Source organism: Bombus huntii, chromosome 14 (assembly GCF_024542735.1).
Source record: "Bombus huntii isolate Logan2020A chromosome 14, iyBomHunt1.1, whole genome shotgun sequence".
Lineage (NCBI taxonomy): Eukaryota > Metazoa > Arthropoda > Insecta > Hymenoptera > Apidae > Bombus > Bombus huntii.
In genome coordinates this window covers 7204743-7219301 of record NC_066251.1, presented here as the reverse complement: position 1 = coordinate 7219301, position 14559 = coordinate 7204743, and the positions used below count along the sequence as shown (strand labels likewise).

At 28.4% G+C, this 14559-nt stretch overlaps 4 protein-coding genes across 16 annotated transcripts; 2 read left to right on the top strand and 2 right to left on the bottom strand.

Annotated features, from left to right (window-relative positions):
- The first annotated feature begins 82 nt into the window (after positions 1-82).
- LOC126872789 (tRNA (guanine-N(7)-)-methyltransferase) lies at positions 83-2080 on the top strand. Of its 3 annotated transcripts, none has more exons than XM_050632973.1 (7): positions 83-516; positions 675-806; positions 901-1043; positions 1112-1296; positions 1371-1484; positions 1565-1666; positions 1735-2080. In XM_050632973.1, the coding sequence occupies exons 2-7, from the start codon at positions 721-723 to the stop codon at positions 1864-1866; spliced, it is 762 nt and encodes a 253-aa protein (XP_050488930.1). In that variant the 5' UTR covers positions 83-516; positions 675-720; the 3' UTR covers positions 1867-2080. The 3 variants fall into 3 exon arrangements, with proteins under 3 accessions (XP_050488930.1, XP_050488929.1, XP_050488928.1); XM_050632972.1 differs by having other exon boundaries at positions 670-806; XM_050632971.1 differs by having other exon boundaries at positions 84-806.
- On the bottom strand, positions 1800-8876 carry LOC126872766 (cilia- and flagella-associated protein 65-like). 10 transcript variants are annotated; one of them, XM_050632903.1, is made up of 19 exons: positions 8468-8876; positions 6978-7197; positions 6586-6851; positions 6200-6479; positions 5952-6140; positions 5635-5839; positions 5308-5553; positions 5009-5240; positions 4575-4931; positions 4411-4499; positions 4068-4341; positions 3759-3974; positions 3477-3665; positions 3170-3423; positions 2848-3100; positions 2564-2787; positions 2308-2473; positions 2093-2234; positions 1800-2002 (listed from the first exon to the last, which is right to left on the bottom strand). In XM_050632903.1, exons 1-19 carry the CDS (start codon positions 8549-8551, stop codon positions 1920-1922), a joined length of 3969 nt encoding a protein of 1322 aa, XP_050488860.1. In that variant the 5' UTR covers positions 8552-8876; the 3' UTR covers positions 1800-1919. The 10 variants fall into 10 exon arrangements, 9 of the variants coding, with proteins under 9 accessions (XP_050488860.1, XP_050488857.1, XP_050488859.1 ...); XM_050632900.1 differs by lacking the exon at positions 8468-8876 and adding an exon at positions 7294-7541; XR_007692180.1 differs by lacking the exon at positions 8468-8876 and adding an exon at positions 7294-7541 and having other exon boundaries at positions 2312-2473; positions 3759-4341.
- A 26-nt stretch (positions 8877-8902) lies between these two features.
- Positions 8903-10639, top strand: LOC126872784 (uncharacterized). Its single transcript, XM_050632965.1, has 4 exons — positions 8903-9052; positions 9141-9370; positions 9432-9678; positions 9748-10639. The coding sequence occupies exons 1-4, from the start codon at positions 8950-8952 to the stop codon at positions 10194-10196; spliced, it is 1029 nt and encodes a 342-aa protein (XP_050488922.1). The 5' UTR covers positions 8903-8949; the 3' UTR covers positions 10197-10639.
- On the bottom strand, positions 10576-14549 carry LOC126872771 (acylamino-acid-releasing enzyme-like). 2 transcript variants are annotated; one of them, XM_050632925.1, is made up of 14 exons: positions 13953-14549; positions 13646-13863; positions 13399-13562; positions 13162-13301; positions 12825-13089; positions 12593-12741; positions 12352-12520; positions 12017-12271; positions 11815-11952; positions 11499-11719; positions 11346-11425; positions 11238-11270; positions 10896-11117; positions 10576-10826 (listed from the first exon to the last, which is right to left on the bottom strand). In XM_050632925.1, exons 1-14 carry the CDS (start codon positions 14085-14087, stop codon positions 10724-10726), a joined length of 2292 nt encoding a protein of 763 aa, XP_050488882.1. In that variant the 5' UTR covers positions 14088-14549; the 3' UTR covers positions 10576-10723. The 2 variants fall into 2 exon arrangements, with proteins under 2 accessions (XP_050488882.1, XP_050488883.1); XM_050632926.1 differs by lacking the exon at positions 11238-11270.
- Positions 14550-14559: the final 10 nt, after the last annotated feature.

The following is a 14559-nucleotide window of genomic DNA, read 5'->3' as shown; positions in this document are numbered from 1 at the left end:
CCTATTTTATCTTGAAGTATTATATATAAATTAATTTATTAAAATACTATGGCAATGTATATACATTTTAGTTATTTATTAGTTTTAATGATAGCAAAGAAAGAAATTCCTCTCTGATGATTAAGTAACAATTAATAAGTAGAAATTTTATATTTTATATTATCAATTTAATTTCAGTTTCGATATTAATTTGATGTATGTACATATAATATACAGGGTGGTTGGTAACTGGTGGTACAAGCGGAAAGGGAGTGATTTTACGCGAAAACATAAGTCGGAAATATAGAATAAAAACTTTCTTTTTAATTTTTTTTTTCTTTTTTAAATTTTTCCATCGAAACAACGATCTATAGTGAGATCCGTTATAACGTACCGCACGTGTACCGAGCGAAAATTCAAAGTCGATTTTCTCGAAAACAAAGCCTCAAACGAAAAATTTTTATTCTATATTTTCGACTTCTTTTTTCGCGTAGAATCATCCCCTTTCCGCTTGTACCACCAGTTACCAACCACTCTGTATATACATATATATATTTTTTTTATAATTATTTCATCTTTATATATGTATATTGTATTTTGCAAGATTTATAGATAACATCTTGACAAATGCAATTTGAAATTTCGTAGATATATCTTTTTACGGTTCATATTAGGTTAGATTTTTGTCAGATTAGGTTAAGTTATTGTATTATCCACGTGGACTGCTTCTTGACAATTAACATGTCAGAACTACTACCATTGCCACAAAAAAAATATTACAGACAACGTGCACACTCCAATCCCATAGCGGATCACTGCTTAGAATAGTATGTAATTATTTTCCATAAAAAATATAAAATTACTTAAAAAGATTGGTCTATTTATAAACATTTTTCATTCTTTTCTTGAATACAATTTCAGTCCTATCAAACCGGATTTAATGAATTGGGGTTCATTATATCCGTTTTATTTTGTAACTAATGAAGGAGAGTCCAAAGAACAGAATCTTTCACAGAAATGTGTTGAGTTTGTAGATATTGGTTGTGGCTATGGAGGACTATTAGGTATAAAATTATTTTAATTTTATATTACATTGTTTCTTAACGTATTAACAGAATATTTTCTGCAATAGTTACATTGTCATTAATGTTTCCTGAAAATTTAATTCTTGGAATGGAGATTAGAGTAAAAGTGTCTGACTATGTTATGGATCGTATAGCTGCATTAAGATCACAAAATCCAGGACAATACCAAAACATTGCATGTCTGAGGACTAATGCAATGAAGTATCTACCAAATTACTTTCACAAAGGCCAGGTATAATAAGGTATAGTCATATATTTAAACTTATAATTCTGTACTTTTATAAATATTAATTTTTATTTTTGTAGTTGAAGAAGATGTTTTTCTTATATCCAGATCCACATTTTAAAAAGTCCAAGCATAAATGGAGGATTATAAATAAGACACTTTTGGCAGAATATGCTTATGTGTTAACTGAAGGAGTAATGTATTTTCTAAAATATTACTTAAATGTTTCTATATTCTTTTTACATAAATAAGTAACTATGAATATCATTTAAAGGCCATTGTATATACAGTGACGGATGTTAAAGACTTACATGAATGGATAGTGAAACATTTCCATGAACATCCATTGTTTGACGATGTTTCTAAAGAAGAATTGGTAAGTTTTTGCTACTTATTTCTTAAAAGATTAAGTCAGCCATTATCTTACAAATTTTTTTTATAAAGGATAAAGATCCTATTGTTGAAAAATTATATGAAAGCACAGAAGAAGGTCAAAAGGTAACAAGAAATAAAGGAGATAAATTTTTGGCTGTATTTAAACGCATTCCAGATCCATTTGAGAACAAAATTAGTTGATGCCAAATACTTTATGTACTTGTATATAAATGGAGATATTTTTTTTGTAATCATTATACAAAAGATACCCTAAATCCAGTCCTCAAATATTGGTAATCCACATCGTTATTATCTTCATCATTAGATTCATCATGTCCTAAAAAAGGGTTATTTAAATAAATGTTACTTTAGTTCTAAAAAAGATTAATAAAAAATTTATCTTTAAAAATCGAAATTGATAGATTACTATCTTCTTCTAACTCATTTTCCAAATCAGTTCTTTTTTGTTTGGGTAACATTTTAAGATAGTTACGATGCCGTATATCTTCATTGGGAATCAAATGCGTAGTTTTCAAGGAAAATTCATCGTGTATTATAGAAAATAACATCTAATAAAAAAAAGAAACTAAGTTATTTTTCGATAGAAAATTAACATGATACATAAAAATTATTTCTTTTTACTTGCTCTAGTAATGAATCAATAAACGTTAATGGCGGTGATATATATGACCTCCGTATTAATCTCTTTCGCTCCGAAATATCCATCATAAATTGGGTATAATACAAATTTCTGTTAGGAATTAGACTGTCAACTGTTTTTTTAAATCTTTTACTATTGACAATATCCCTAAAAATTAACTCTAATAGTTTACCAATTTCGATAATAATTACATTATTAATTATTTATAAAAATGAAATGCAGAAAAGCAACATTTACCATAGTAAGCCTTCTAAAATAAATTTCACTATACAAAGCTCTTTCTCGTCTATAACATTGCATTTTTTACTATCATCAAAATAAATTACATTTGCTGGAGAAGCTTTTAATTCGTTTAATAAACTGACTTTTGTAGATTCATCTTCTACAGTACATACACTACAACGTAAACTCAATGTTTTGTAGTATACATCAGGTTTATTGAGTATTTTTATCCACGGTTTCTATGTAAAATCAACTTATAACATAATTGGTTTATTGCAAAATATTACTTATTTACTTACTGGGACATAAGTGCCTTTTTCTGTAATGGTAAATTGTCCTGCTAATTCTTGACTTAGAATAGCATGTTTGATAATGCTTCTTTGATATATTCGCCTTTTACTAGCGTTAAAAAATATACAAGGTATATGAACATCGATTCGACAAGGATATCCTTTAGTGTAGATTTTTATTCTAAAACTCTGCACTGCCTTTGGATGCAGTATACCCTTCCGAGGAAATATGTCGATGTACAGTATCTCTGGTATGTCTTGACTAGAGACATTTAACATTTTAAAGGAATATGATAGAAGATTTTAAAACATTAAAATTTTTTAAGAGTACCATATCCACTCGTAAGCGAGTGCATCGAAATCTAAATTGTTATAAACTAAAAGCATTCTGACAATAACATTATGCATAGGTAGAAACCACACATCGATGCAGTCAATACTGAAATATGCAGGAAATAGTGAAGTTTTACAAGCACAATAAGATGGTATAGTTCTCGCATAACTGGCTAATCTAAAATCAAAAGTTGACTCTCCTTCCATTGTCAATTCTTCTGTTTTATCACCCATAGTTATTGGAACTATTACCTAAAAGGTATAATATTAATTTCTTAATTTTCTAATTATTAAATTTATAATACCTTATATCTACCAAACATTCTTGGTTGGAACTTCAAAAGAAGAGGTATAGCTGTTCCAGTCTTTATAACACCACATTGTGTTAAACATGAAAATACTTCATAATGATAATCTTTATTCACTTTGCAGATGTTATTAATATCTATCGAATACGGTAAATCATTATTTGTAATATTGTATATCCAATTTACCTAGAATTTCATTATACTAATGATTTTTATGTTGATACAAAGTACTATATCTTATGAACACTATTGTAATATATATTATAAATGACATTATACCCTATACATTATCCCTTTGTTTCCAAAATAAGTTCGTCCGAAATTTACGGATGCAGTGCTTAAGAAATTATCTTGTGACTGAGACTCGGCTAAACAATTAATGACTACGTTTAACATAACATAACGATCATGTCCAATATCTAATTCCCAACATATTGCCGTTTTCCCGATTAACGTATAATGTATCTTCATACCAATCACAGTTTCTTCTTTTGGCTGTAAAATATCAATTAATATTACTCTTTTATATACATTCAATTTAGTAATGCACCTTGTATAAATAGCTAGTTGACATAAAAAAAGTCGTACACGTAGTGTTTTAGATCTCATGTTTACTGTACAGAGATTTGTATGTATACAGTCAGTTTCCGTATGCTGAAGCAAATAACCAAATGTCTTTATAACAGGTTTACAAGAACAGTTTTTGATTCTTTTTAAAGCCAGTGTAATAGGAAATGATGAAGGATTTATCATAATCCATTCTATCAATATTACTCCTTTATTGCATTGGAACATTGGAAAAAGATCAATATTTATGGATTTTCTTTCTTTTGGTAATATGTTTTCCAAGATTTTGTTTAATCTAAAAAAGAACTAATAATCATGTAATACATAATATCGATTATATAACACAAATAGAAAAGAAATATACCTATTTACATGCAGTCTCTTCCATAAAAATTGTTTGCTTATATGAATTGTACAATGCTGATTATATCCAAAAGCGCATATATTCTGCACCTAATGCAGATATTGCATATATAAACATTATTTTATAAATCCGAATTCTAATGGTCAAATGAATTATAATTTTACTTTTAACGTAGGCAAAATACACATGCAGTATACATTGCAAATCCACACTGGTTTTTGTCTAGCTATTAATGCATCTGATCGAAAATTAACTCTTATCAAATATCGAATTGCAAATTCATAATATACTGCTGTATGTGGAGTGATAGAAACTGTAATCCTTTTATGTGATCCTGAGAAAATCGTTTCTGATGCTGGATGTAATTTAACATCTTCCTCAATATTTCCAAGTGGCCAATTACGATGTGTACAAATTAATTTATAATAAATATCTACTAAACTAGAATTAATAAGATCAAAATGTAATGTCTTGGTATTGTTATATTCTAATTCTTTGAAATATAATTCGTTCGGAGTTGCCTAAAGAAATGAATAAAAGAGAAATCTTTAATTTTTACTTCATATTAAGTAATAAAGTCATGTTGCATAAATTTTACCTTTAATGACCCAATTTTGCTACTTCCACGAACACATAGAATTACACTATATTTTGACCCAATAGGTACTCCCTTTTTTACAATATTTAAAATACATTGTACCTCAAAATCATAGTCTATATTTGGTTCATCTGGAGAAAAGGAACATTCTTGATATAAAGTATCATTTGCATCGATTTCTCCGCTTATGTACTGTATATTAAGTTCAGGTGGCAACTGGTAAAATTGATACCTATAGATAAATAACTAAATGTTAAAGTATATTTCATAGATTTTGTTTAGGAGAGAAATTAGCTTACTTTATTGTATGACGCGTTACATTTCGCATTGCAAGTTGTAGAAACTGTTGACAACCTAGCATAACTGGTGGAAAACTTAAAACATTATTATTGTCAAAAACAACATTTGCATTCTCTGCATATCCTTTAAAATCTATGTAATATTCATTTTTCATATTCCCATTAAAGTATACTGTCCATCTTTCTATATAAATCTGTTCATCTTGGGGTTTAGGTGTCATTTCAACTACAATTATTTCATAATCCCTGCAATTAAATAATTCAGCTATTAGCAAAGTTATCAGCAAAGTTGAATTTACAAATGGATTTACAGATTGTATATCATACTGATAAATTACACCAAGCATTGGTTTTACAAGAAAATGACTTGCTGATGGTGAAACAAATTGAAACATGAGAGGTAAATGTCCAAATCTTTTAATCAGGAAAGTGGTATAAACTGGATATGATGGCATACATGGTGGCATTATTACAGTTTGAGGTATTTCATACTGTGGAATCCATCCATTCGATATGACAGGAAAGGAGTGACCTAAGATATATTTTAATTTTTAAATATTTCATTGTCCATCTTCATGTAAATTCATCCAAAATATTTATCATGACTGGCTCTATCATAACTTTTGCACAACATAGTATTATACCTATCACTGTCACAGATGTAACAAATGGGAAAGTAGAGTGCTTTTTATGTTCCAAAAGAACAGAACAAATGATCTTTCTTCCATAAAGATTACTTTTTGTATTAGGATTAAATGTAAGTTCAAATAAAGCAGACTGATGTGCACAAACTAACATCTCAGAAGGTGTTATATTAAAAATTTCATCTGTATCTACAATACAACAAATGAATTAAAAAGATATTTAACACAATGAACTATATATAAATTACCTTTCTCCCAGGTAATTAATAAATTGGAATGATTATGATTTGTGAGACATATTGAATGAGGTATTGTCTGAATAAGATTTTCTACATCCACATCAGTTTGTCCAAGATTGAAATAATGCTTTGATAAAGATATTGGAGGAATATCTCCTAATGTATCAGTACCATCTCTCATATATCCCTTGAAACCACCTTTACTTTTCAAAGGATAGGTAATAGCATCAGAATATGTCTTAAAAGATAATGCACTACACGAGCCATATAATTCTATAATAATTGGTTCCTATATTTTAAATAAATTTTTCAATAAAAAGTAATTCTCAGAAATAATTCTAAAAAATAATTCTTCATAAAAATTACATATTATCAATGGTTTCATTTAAATTTACTTGATATAAAATTAGAGCAACCAAGTAATAAGTGTATCTTCCCTCCCTTGTCGATGTAAACGTAATTGTAATATATTTACGAGAACAAGGATTAATAATGCCGTATTTTGCGTCTATCTGGAAAGGCTTACATTTTTCATCTATATTGAACATAAAGGTCGCAGCAACTTTAGAATTATTTGTTAATCTAATTCGCCTTTTAACTTCTGGTTTCTGTATTGTGCAATTCATAAAGATCTTCGTTGTTGAACAAGTTACTTCAGGGCCTGCTCAAATATATAAACGGAAGTTATAATATAGAAATGAAATATGTATATAAAAACAGACAAAGAACCGTAAGATAAGATAAAATTTCATAATACATTACAAAATGCATATTTTAAGGTAAATACCGATACTACATCCATAAGTAATAATTTTCGTACATTCCATACTAGTATCTATAATTACGAAATAATCAACATTTTTAGAAAATGCAACAAGTGGCTGATAACGTATCTCGCATATATATTTTTCATCGGAGGCTAGAGTCCAAGTATAAGAACGTAAATGAAATACATGATCTAAAGGATTCGTAATCGGATCTCTTTGGACTTGATATACTTGTTCCTTCTGTAATGAATAAATTAAGTAAAAATAGTCAGTATGTAGAAAATTTCATAAAGATATAAAGAAGAATAAAATGAATAACTTATAATAATTATTTACAAAGCAATCCACTTCATCGATTTCAATGACCTTGAAATATATGCTGTCAAGGTGAATGTATTGAATAATTTTTATTATTGGGTTGTTCAAAAAATGTCTTGCATTTTTATTATAAATTTCTATAAAATAATGAAATGTTGGAGCAAATATGATTCTTAATTGGATACTAAAGAGGACTAAGGAGAAACATTTAAATTCGTTAATAAAACAGGTTTCTTTTTTCAGTGAGATAATGTTGAACCTCATATATCCAAGAAGTTTTAAATTTTAGTTGTATTCACTTGTATTTATCCCACGCATCGAATATTCGTGTTTCGTTATTATTTATTTGGATCTTTACAAAACTTATTCGGAAAGTTCAGGCACGAAATTAAATACTTTAAATGCTTGTAGAGATTATTTGAAGGAATTGTCCGACAAAGACGAAAAAATTAAGAAAAGTCTCGTAAAATCATAAGTATTAGTATAGTAGTAAGTAATTTTAATTAAATCTTAACTTTTGTTACGAATTTTTCGAATAACATAATATATGTACATATAAGTATAGGTTAAGTTTGGATTAAATTATAGATCTCAAATTTATTCTAAACCTTAAAAATATTATGTATAATATTAGAAACATTTTCGTCTGCATAAGTCAGAAAATACAGTCAAACGACAGTTATACATATGCATAGATAAAGTTATTTGAGATATTGACCTTGACAAGCCATCCAAAGATCATCGAAATTTATAAGAGATAGATAGACTACCTTATAATTATCATTTATAATTACAGATTATAGTATTATCACAGATTATAATAACTATAACACTATAATAACAACACTAACTATAACTTTGAATATTTTATACATTTTTTGCACATTAAATGTATTTTGTGCATTTATGCAACTTTAAATTTCGCATACATGTATGAAAATTCGCAGTCTATTAATTATTAAACTACAAATATTTATGCAAATTCAAATTTTTATTTTATTCATTATTTTATAAACTAAAAAAATGGAATAAAAGTAAGGATGTTTTATTTATTAAATATTATAACAGGTATTTTACTTTGAATACTTTACATATTTTTGCATACTAAACGTATTCTGTGCATTTATGCAGCTTCAAATTTCACATAATTGCCTAAAAGTCTGCTTAATAATTAGATACCAAACATACTTACGTAAGATTCATTCCATATCTCTATCGTCTTTATTGCCGTTTTACCAATTTCCACGTCTCCATAATCAAGTTTAATTATTTTCATTTTATTCTTATTTTACAATAATCGTTATCTACCGTGAAGAATCCTCAAAAATTTATTCCTCTCAGTTGCAAACACAAAAATGATATTTGCCCAACGATGCATATATTTTCATTTGAAATGTATCAGATCGAGATTGTCAATCTCGATCGCGATCTCGAACTCGGATCTCATGATTTCTCTCGAATGCACAGGAACACATTCGTTTTGTTTTGATATGGGAATGACGTATCCGTGAGGACAGTAAATCCAAACGATTTTGTGGAAAACATTTAACGATAATTCTTGGAATTCCTTATTTCATATAGATATTCCTTTAAGGATTTAGATATACACATCACCGACTGGTAATAGTGACGTTACCCATATTCTTTATGGCTTTTTGACAGTACCTGTAAAAAATGGCTCGTCGGAGTGTCTTAAGTTTTCTATGCTTATTATATTTCGCAAACAATTGTATGGATTATAGTTTGTGTACGTTTTATAATAATTATTATGAAGAATGTAAGTCTTTTTGAAACAATAATATCATCCTTTTTTAACTTTTTGATATTATTGGTAAGGATATTTAACGTGTGATTTCTTCTTCTAGATGGATTGGAGTCGGAGAAGTTGTGTCATATACTTGGTAAAGTGTCAACTATAGACATTAAAGTCGGTGCGGCGATTGTACGGCCGAAGTACATGCTGGACCGATGGAATGTTCGTGCTAATGTTCATTGCAAATTTAAATTTATTACGGCCAAAGGTTATGGATTATTTGGAGTCATTCAAAAAATGTCTTTCAGAAAAAACGGAACACAGTGTCTGGATTATGTACAAGTAAGTAATAATTTGTTATTGCTTTAGATAAAATCATAAATAATTTTTTAATCTGTTTTAGTTTAAAAGAAAAGATTTTCATAAGACCGAGAAGTTTTGTGGTTTAGTTGATCGCAGTAATATGAAGTATGCAATTCATGAGTCAGAAGATCGTACTGAATCACAATCATTATCAGAGATTTATGCTGAATATGATCCAAGCAATCATAAATCTAATGCAGAATTAGAAACTGAAATATTTATATCAAAAGAGAAGTTAGAAGAAGGAGAGTTTCTTGCTATTCGCATTGCTTATACAACATTCGGAAGTAAGTTAGGTTGATTTTAAAATTTTATAATTATAAATTATACTTTTCATGTAACATTTAATATCATAGATTGCAGTAATGTGGGCTACAAGAGATACAAACTAATTGGTCATGATACCTGTCTGCTAAATGAATACTTTTGCGATGGCGTTTACAATTGTATACCAGGTATTTGTTCTGATGAGGATAATTGTAATAATGAAATTACTAGCTCTGGTACTGGTACAAATGTAACAATAGGTGCAGTGAGTTCCCTGATTTTATGCTTTATCATATTCATTGTGTGTTTATGGATATGTAAAAGGTCACAAAAATTATGTTGGTCTATTGATTGCGCTGATTCAAACGTGTGTTCGAGACCAGAACCATTATCACGTGATACAGAGGGATCTGTAAATCCATCAGTTCCCTCAGCACCGATGTTAGAAGTCGCAGTTCCTTCATCGGTTGCTGATAAAGATTTACCACCTAGTTACGATTCCCTGTTTCCAGAACAAAGTAATCCTGCTAGATCATAATTGTAAATGCAAGTTATTATATGTAATTAATTTGTACTGACTTGTTATCTAATGTTTTAATTAGATATTATTGTACACAATGCAGTCTTCAGATATATGGTATGAATGAGTGCCTTTTTGAATGAAACAGATATAATCACATACAAGTGATCGATAAGAATACCGAATTTCTTTTTAGTATTTTATACCAACTATTTTGTCAATGTTGTATACACTAGCATTTATAATACTGAATATTTTTGTATTTTATATAACTTGTTCTACAAAACTATATTGAGATATAAGTACAAGATCCGTAATGTATAAAATATAAATAGCCACTATGTATGGTCAATTATTCAGCAACGAAAAGTACTATTTTAGAACAAAAACCTGTTCATAGTTTATAAGTCGCTTTTAATGTTGGAAAAATACAGTATTTAATAAATATAATATTTATACAAGATTGTCTTTCAATTATTATTAAAGTGTTCATTGGTTAATTAACACGTATTCAGTTACAAAATTATTCATTATGTTATTTCCATTTATACCCCAACATATTCCTGTAACCATAAACAAGCGTTGATAGCGTTATCAATTTCTGCAGCTCCTGATGCTAAAGGATGATTATCGTTATAAACTAGCATCCTGTAATAAAAATTTAATAAAGATTTTATGGTGACCATAATTTTTAATTTGTACTTATAAAACTCTTACTTTGTTCTAACATCATTCGCTTTAAGACGTTGAAACCACAGTTTTCCTTGAGACGGGGGTACTCGTAAATCGCTCGAACCTATACATAACAAGGTTGGAGCTTTCACATTATTAACGTGAATAATCGGGGAACACTTAAACATCTTCACAAACATCTCAATTCGATCCGATTCCGACATTGGTGCACTTTCATCAAAGGCATAATTGATTTCGGCAGTACACCTAAAATTAGATGTATCATGAAAACAATAATTGAAATAAGAATTCTATATCATATCTAATCTTTGTATTATTATGTTATTTTGTTATTTTCATTGTACATTATTCTACAACTGATCTTACATAATTCTTTCTTCTTTACTCAGCGCATTGCGACTGCAATATAATTGTAATTCATGAAAAATGACTATGAACCTACGAAAAATCTTCAATAATACATTAATATTTTACCAGTCTGGAATATCTGATATAGTGAACATAGCAGCAATGTCGATTACAGGATTTCTTGCAACAACAGCTTTATATAAGTCCTACAAGAATAAATTGTTGCATATTACTGAATTTTATAATTTTTTTAAGTTTATGAATAGTTTATGAACTTACTGGATATTGACCACTTAAATGAGTAACTAAAAATCCTCCATGTGAACCACCAATAATTCCTAATTTGTTTGGATTTAACCATGAGTATTTTCGTAAAGCTTCTTCTGTAGCAGTCACACAGTCCTTTACATCGACATCTCCAACTTTTCCTTGAAGATATTCAACATTCTTTGATCCCATTCCGGTAGAACCACGATAGTTAACTTGTACCACGGCGAAACCTTAAATAAAAATAATTTTTTAGGGAAAGTTTAAAATCTTTATGAATAATTAAGACAGATTGTTGAATATAAATTACTGCAAACCAAAAGTTTACCTGATAAAACAAGCAAGAAATAATCAAGTATAAACGAATTTGCATAGTTAGAATGAGGTCCACCATGTGGTATGATTATTAAAGGTACAGATTTGTCATTTCCTCTTTTTGGTCCAAAATAAATGAAGTTGAAGTGTTCTGTAAAATCGTTAAAAAACATTTAGTCTATATCTTTCAATCCTTGAAATGACAAATTACTTACTTATTTCTTCATCGTTATTGTAATCATATTCAGAAGGCTCATACATTAAATTTTCAGTGCCAGGAATTTTGTCGGGAATAGAAATTTTATTTCTTTTAATGCGACCATTACTAATTGTTTTTGAGTCAAATCTTCCTACCGTAAGCATAGATGGCTCTAAAAGAGATGTTTCCGAAAATGCAATAATATCATCTTTTACGTCCAAAATAGCAAGGCTGCTTTTATCATTTTGGATCTCAGTTATAGCTTTTGTTTCTGTAAATAATATTTTTGTTATTAATGATTTAAACAAAGGAAAGAATTAGTAAAACGTGAGACATAGTTTGAATTTTTACTTCTATTAATGATGTAAGAACGTGTATTATTCTGTTGTGCTGTACTCAAGAATATATACTGTGAATCAGTGCTCCAGCATTGGCGTGGTAAACGACCATACAAGCCATAAAACTTTTCAGCATTTTGAATAGGTATGCTCGAATTTACAATGTCTACAAGTATATCAGCCTAAAGAAAATACATTGATATAAATTTAAATAAAATGAACAGTAAACTAAGCATATTCCAATATACAAATACCTTTGAATTTTCAGAAGCAAATTCAAGATGCATAAGTCTGTGAGCATTATGATGTGGACCACCTGCTTCTCTTTCTAACCAGATAAGATATTTTTTATCAGGACTAAATCTTGGGCTATGGACAGCACATCCATCGCTTGAGAGCTTTTCTAAAAAATATATATACAATGTATATACATAGTTATATGACCTTAATTTATAAGCCAATGGAGTGACATGGGATATTTCTTACTGTACTCTCCATCTTTTAATAAAAATATCCAAGAGAGTCTATTAGTACAAGCAATAAGACCTAAATGTCTTGGCTCATGTTTCCATGCTACACCAACAACACCTTGACTATCTGCAGTCCATAGTACTTGAGCAGGTGAGAGATCATTTGGTATACCTGAGAGAGCTGAAATTGTGTCTGTTGTCGTATCAAGGACAGCAACAACTGGATGGTGTTTACCTACCAATTGTTCTCCCCAATGAGGCTTGTAAATATATTCATTACCCTATATCAAATGTTTTATTAATCAAAGTTTACTTTTACTTTATATGTATAATTAAAAAATGAAGCAATTTACCACTGTTACTTCATGCTCATCTTTTTTATTTTTATCCATACGTTTCTGCTTATAAAAGGGTTCAGATTCTGGTTGCTTTTTTTCAGCAATATATAATACTTTCTTTTTGTCTGGAGACCATTGAAAAGAAGAAAATTCAGCTAGAAACAGGAAGAACAAAAACTTTTAATTCTTGTTAGATGTTATATTACATACATATTGTGTAGTGAATGTATATAATTTTTGATTAATAACTACAATCTGTGTATACATCTCCATGCACATCCAAAGCAGTTAAATCATAATTTTTCACAAGCCTCTGTTTATCCCAGATTTCAATAAACTGTTTTGTAGTATTCTCAATTGTAGCCTGCCTTAATATCGCTTTATATTGTTTATCCTCAGTGAAATCAGATAGAAGTCTACAATGAAAAGAAAGCTTTCTTTTAGATGTATATCTTAAAGATATAACTAACTATATTTTTATAACAAATATGTATCATACTCTGTTGTAGTATCAAAGGGGAAGCTTTGAGATTGTATTTGTAACTTTGAATTTAAAATGTGAGTTTGGCCAAATTTTTGATTTGTCTTTCTCTCTAAATTTCTTTGGGACCATGAGCTTAAAATCGATATTTCATTTTCACTTAGCTCAAAAATCTTTGCATCAGTTAAAGAAGGATTTCGTACTAATGTTTTGTACAAATTGACAATTTTTTTGGCCTACAAAATATTAAATATTTTATTAATTTTCCAAGGAAATTTTTTTGCAAACATTGATTTAATATTTTTAATTTTGAACTGTAACATACCTGACTTGTTGCCATTATTACAAACTTATCCACAAATTCTGTTTTAAATCTATTATCATATGTTATATAAAGACAGCCAAACGTTGATAAGATATCAGACATAGATAACATGTATAAACAATTAATTATGTACATAAAACATTAGCAAGTTAATGTTGTAAGATAATTACTACTAAGAAATAAACAATGTAACTGTGTTAAAATTAGAGTAAGATTATTTTATTAGTCTTTTAATGTTTTAAATTTATCATATTATAATGTATATAAAGAATATTAGTAATTATTGAATATTAAATATTGAATATAGAAGATATTAATGTTATTTCAATGTGATAGACGATGTAATATATATTTTGTTTTAATATATTAAAATATACATTTGTAATTAATTTTCAAAAATGAAATTTACTACGTGCTTTTTATTCAGCAATGTTTATTACTTTTGTACACAAATAATAGGTTTGATTCTGAAGTTGGTAGCACTAGAAAAAGAAAATATGGGTAGCAATGGCGCCAGTTTTAAAATTATCTGAATCAAAAGAATAATTAATATTTAAACGACAAAGAGAAATTCGTGTTATTGCAATAAAAATTTTTAATATCGATT

Bases quoted from the DNA above. Each gene is read 5' to 3' on its own strand.
- LOC126872789 (XM_050632973.1), top strand. From the start codon at position 721: ATGTCAGAACTACTACCATTGCCACAAAAAAAATATTACAGACAACGT. The intron at 1,485-1,564 runs GTAATGTATTTT...TATCATTTAAAG, and splicing joins CTTATGTGTTAACTGAAGGA to GCCATTGTATATACAGTGAC. The intron at 1,667-1,734 runs GTAAGTTTTTGC...TTTTTTATAAAG, and splicing joins ATGTTTCTAAAGAAGAATTG to GATAAAGATCCTATTGTTGA.
- LOC126872766 (XM_050632899.1), bottom strand. From the start codon at position 7,539: ATGAGGTTCAACATTATCTCACTGAAAAAAGAAACCTGTTTTATTAAC. The intron at 5,840-5,951 runs GTATAATACTAT...AATATATCTTAG, and splicing joins TACATCTGTGACAGTGATAG to GTCACTCCTTTCCTGTCATA. The intron at 5,241-5,307 runs GTAAGCTAATTT...ATTTATCTATAG, and splicing joins GTAACGCGTCATACAATAAA to GTATCAATTTTACCAGTTGC.
- LOC126872784 (XM_050632965.1), top strand. From the start codon at position 8,950: ATGGCTCGTCGGAGTGTCTTAAGTTTTCTATGCTTATTATATTTCGCA. The intron at 9,371-9,431 runs GTAAGTAATAAT...AATCTGTTTTAG, and splicing joins AGTGTCTGGATTATGTACAA to TTTAAAAGAAAAGATTTTCA. The intron at 9,679-9,747 runs GTAAGTTAGGTT...TTAATATCATAG, and splicing joins TGCTTATACAACATTCGGAA to ATTGCAGTAATGTGGGCTAC.
- LOC126872771 (XM_050632925.1), bottom strand. From the start codon at position 14,087: ATGTACATAATTAATTGTTTATACATGTTATCTATGTCTGATATCTTA. The intron at 11,426-11,498 runs GTAAGTTCATAA...TTATTCTTGTAG, and splicing joins ATTTAAGTGGTCAATATCCA to GACTTATATAAAGCTGTTGT. The intron at 10,827-10,895 runs GTAAGAGTTTTA...TTTTTATTACAG, and splicing joins GCGAATGATGTTAGAACAAA to GATGCTAGTTTATAACGATA.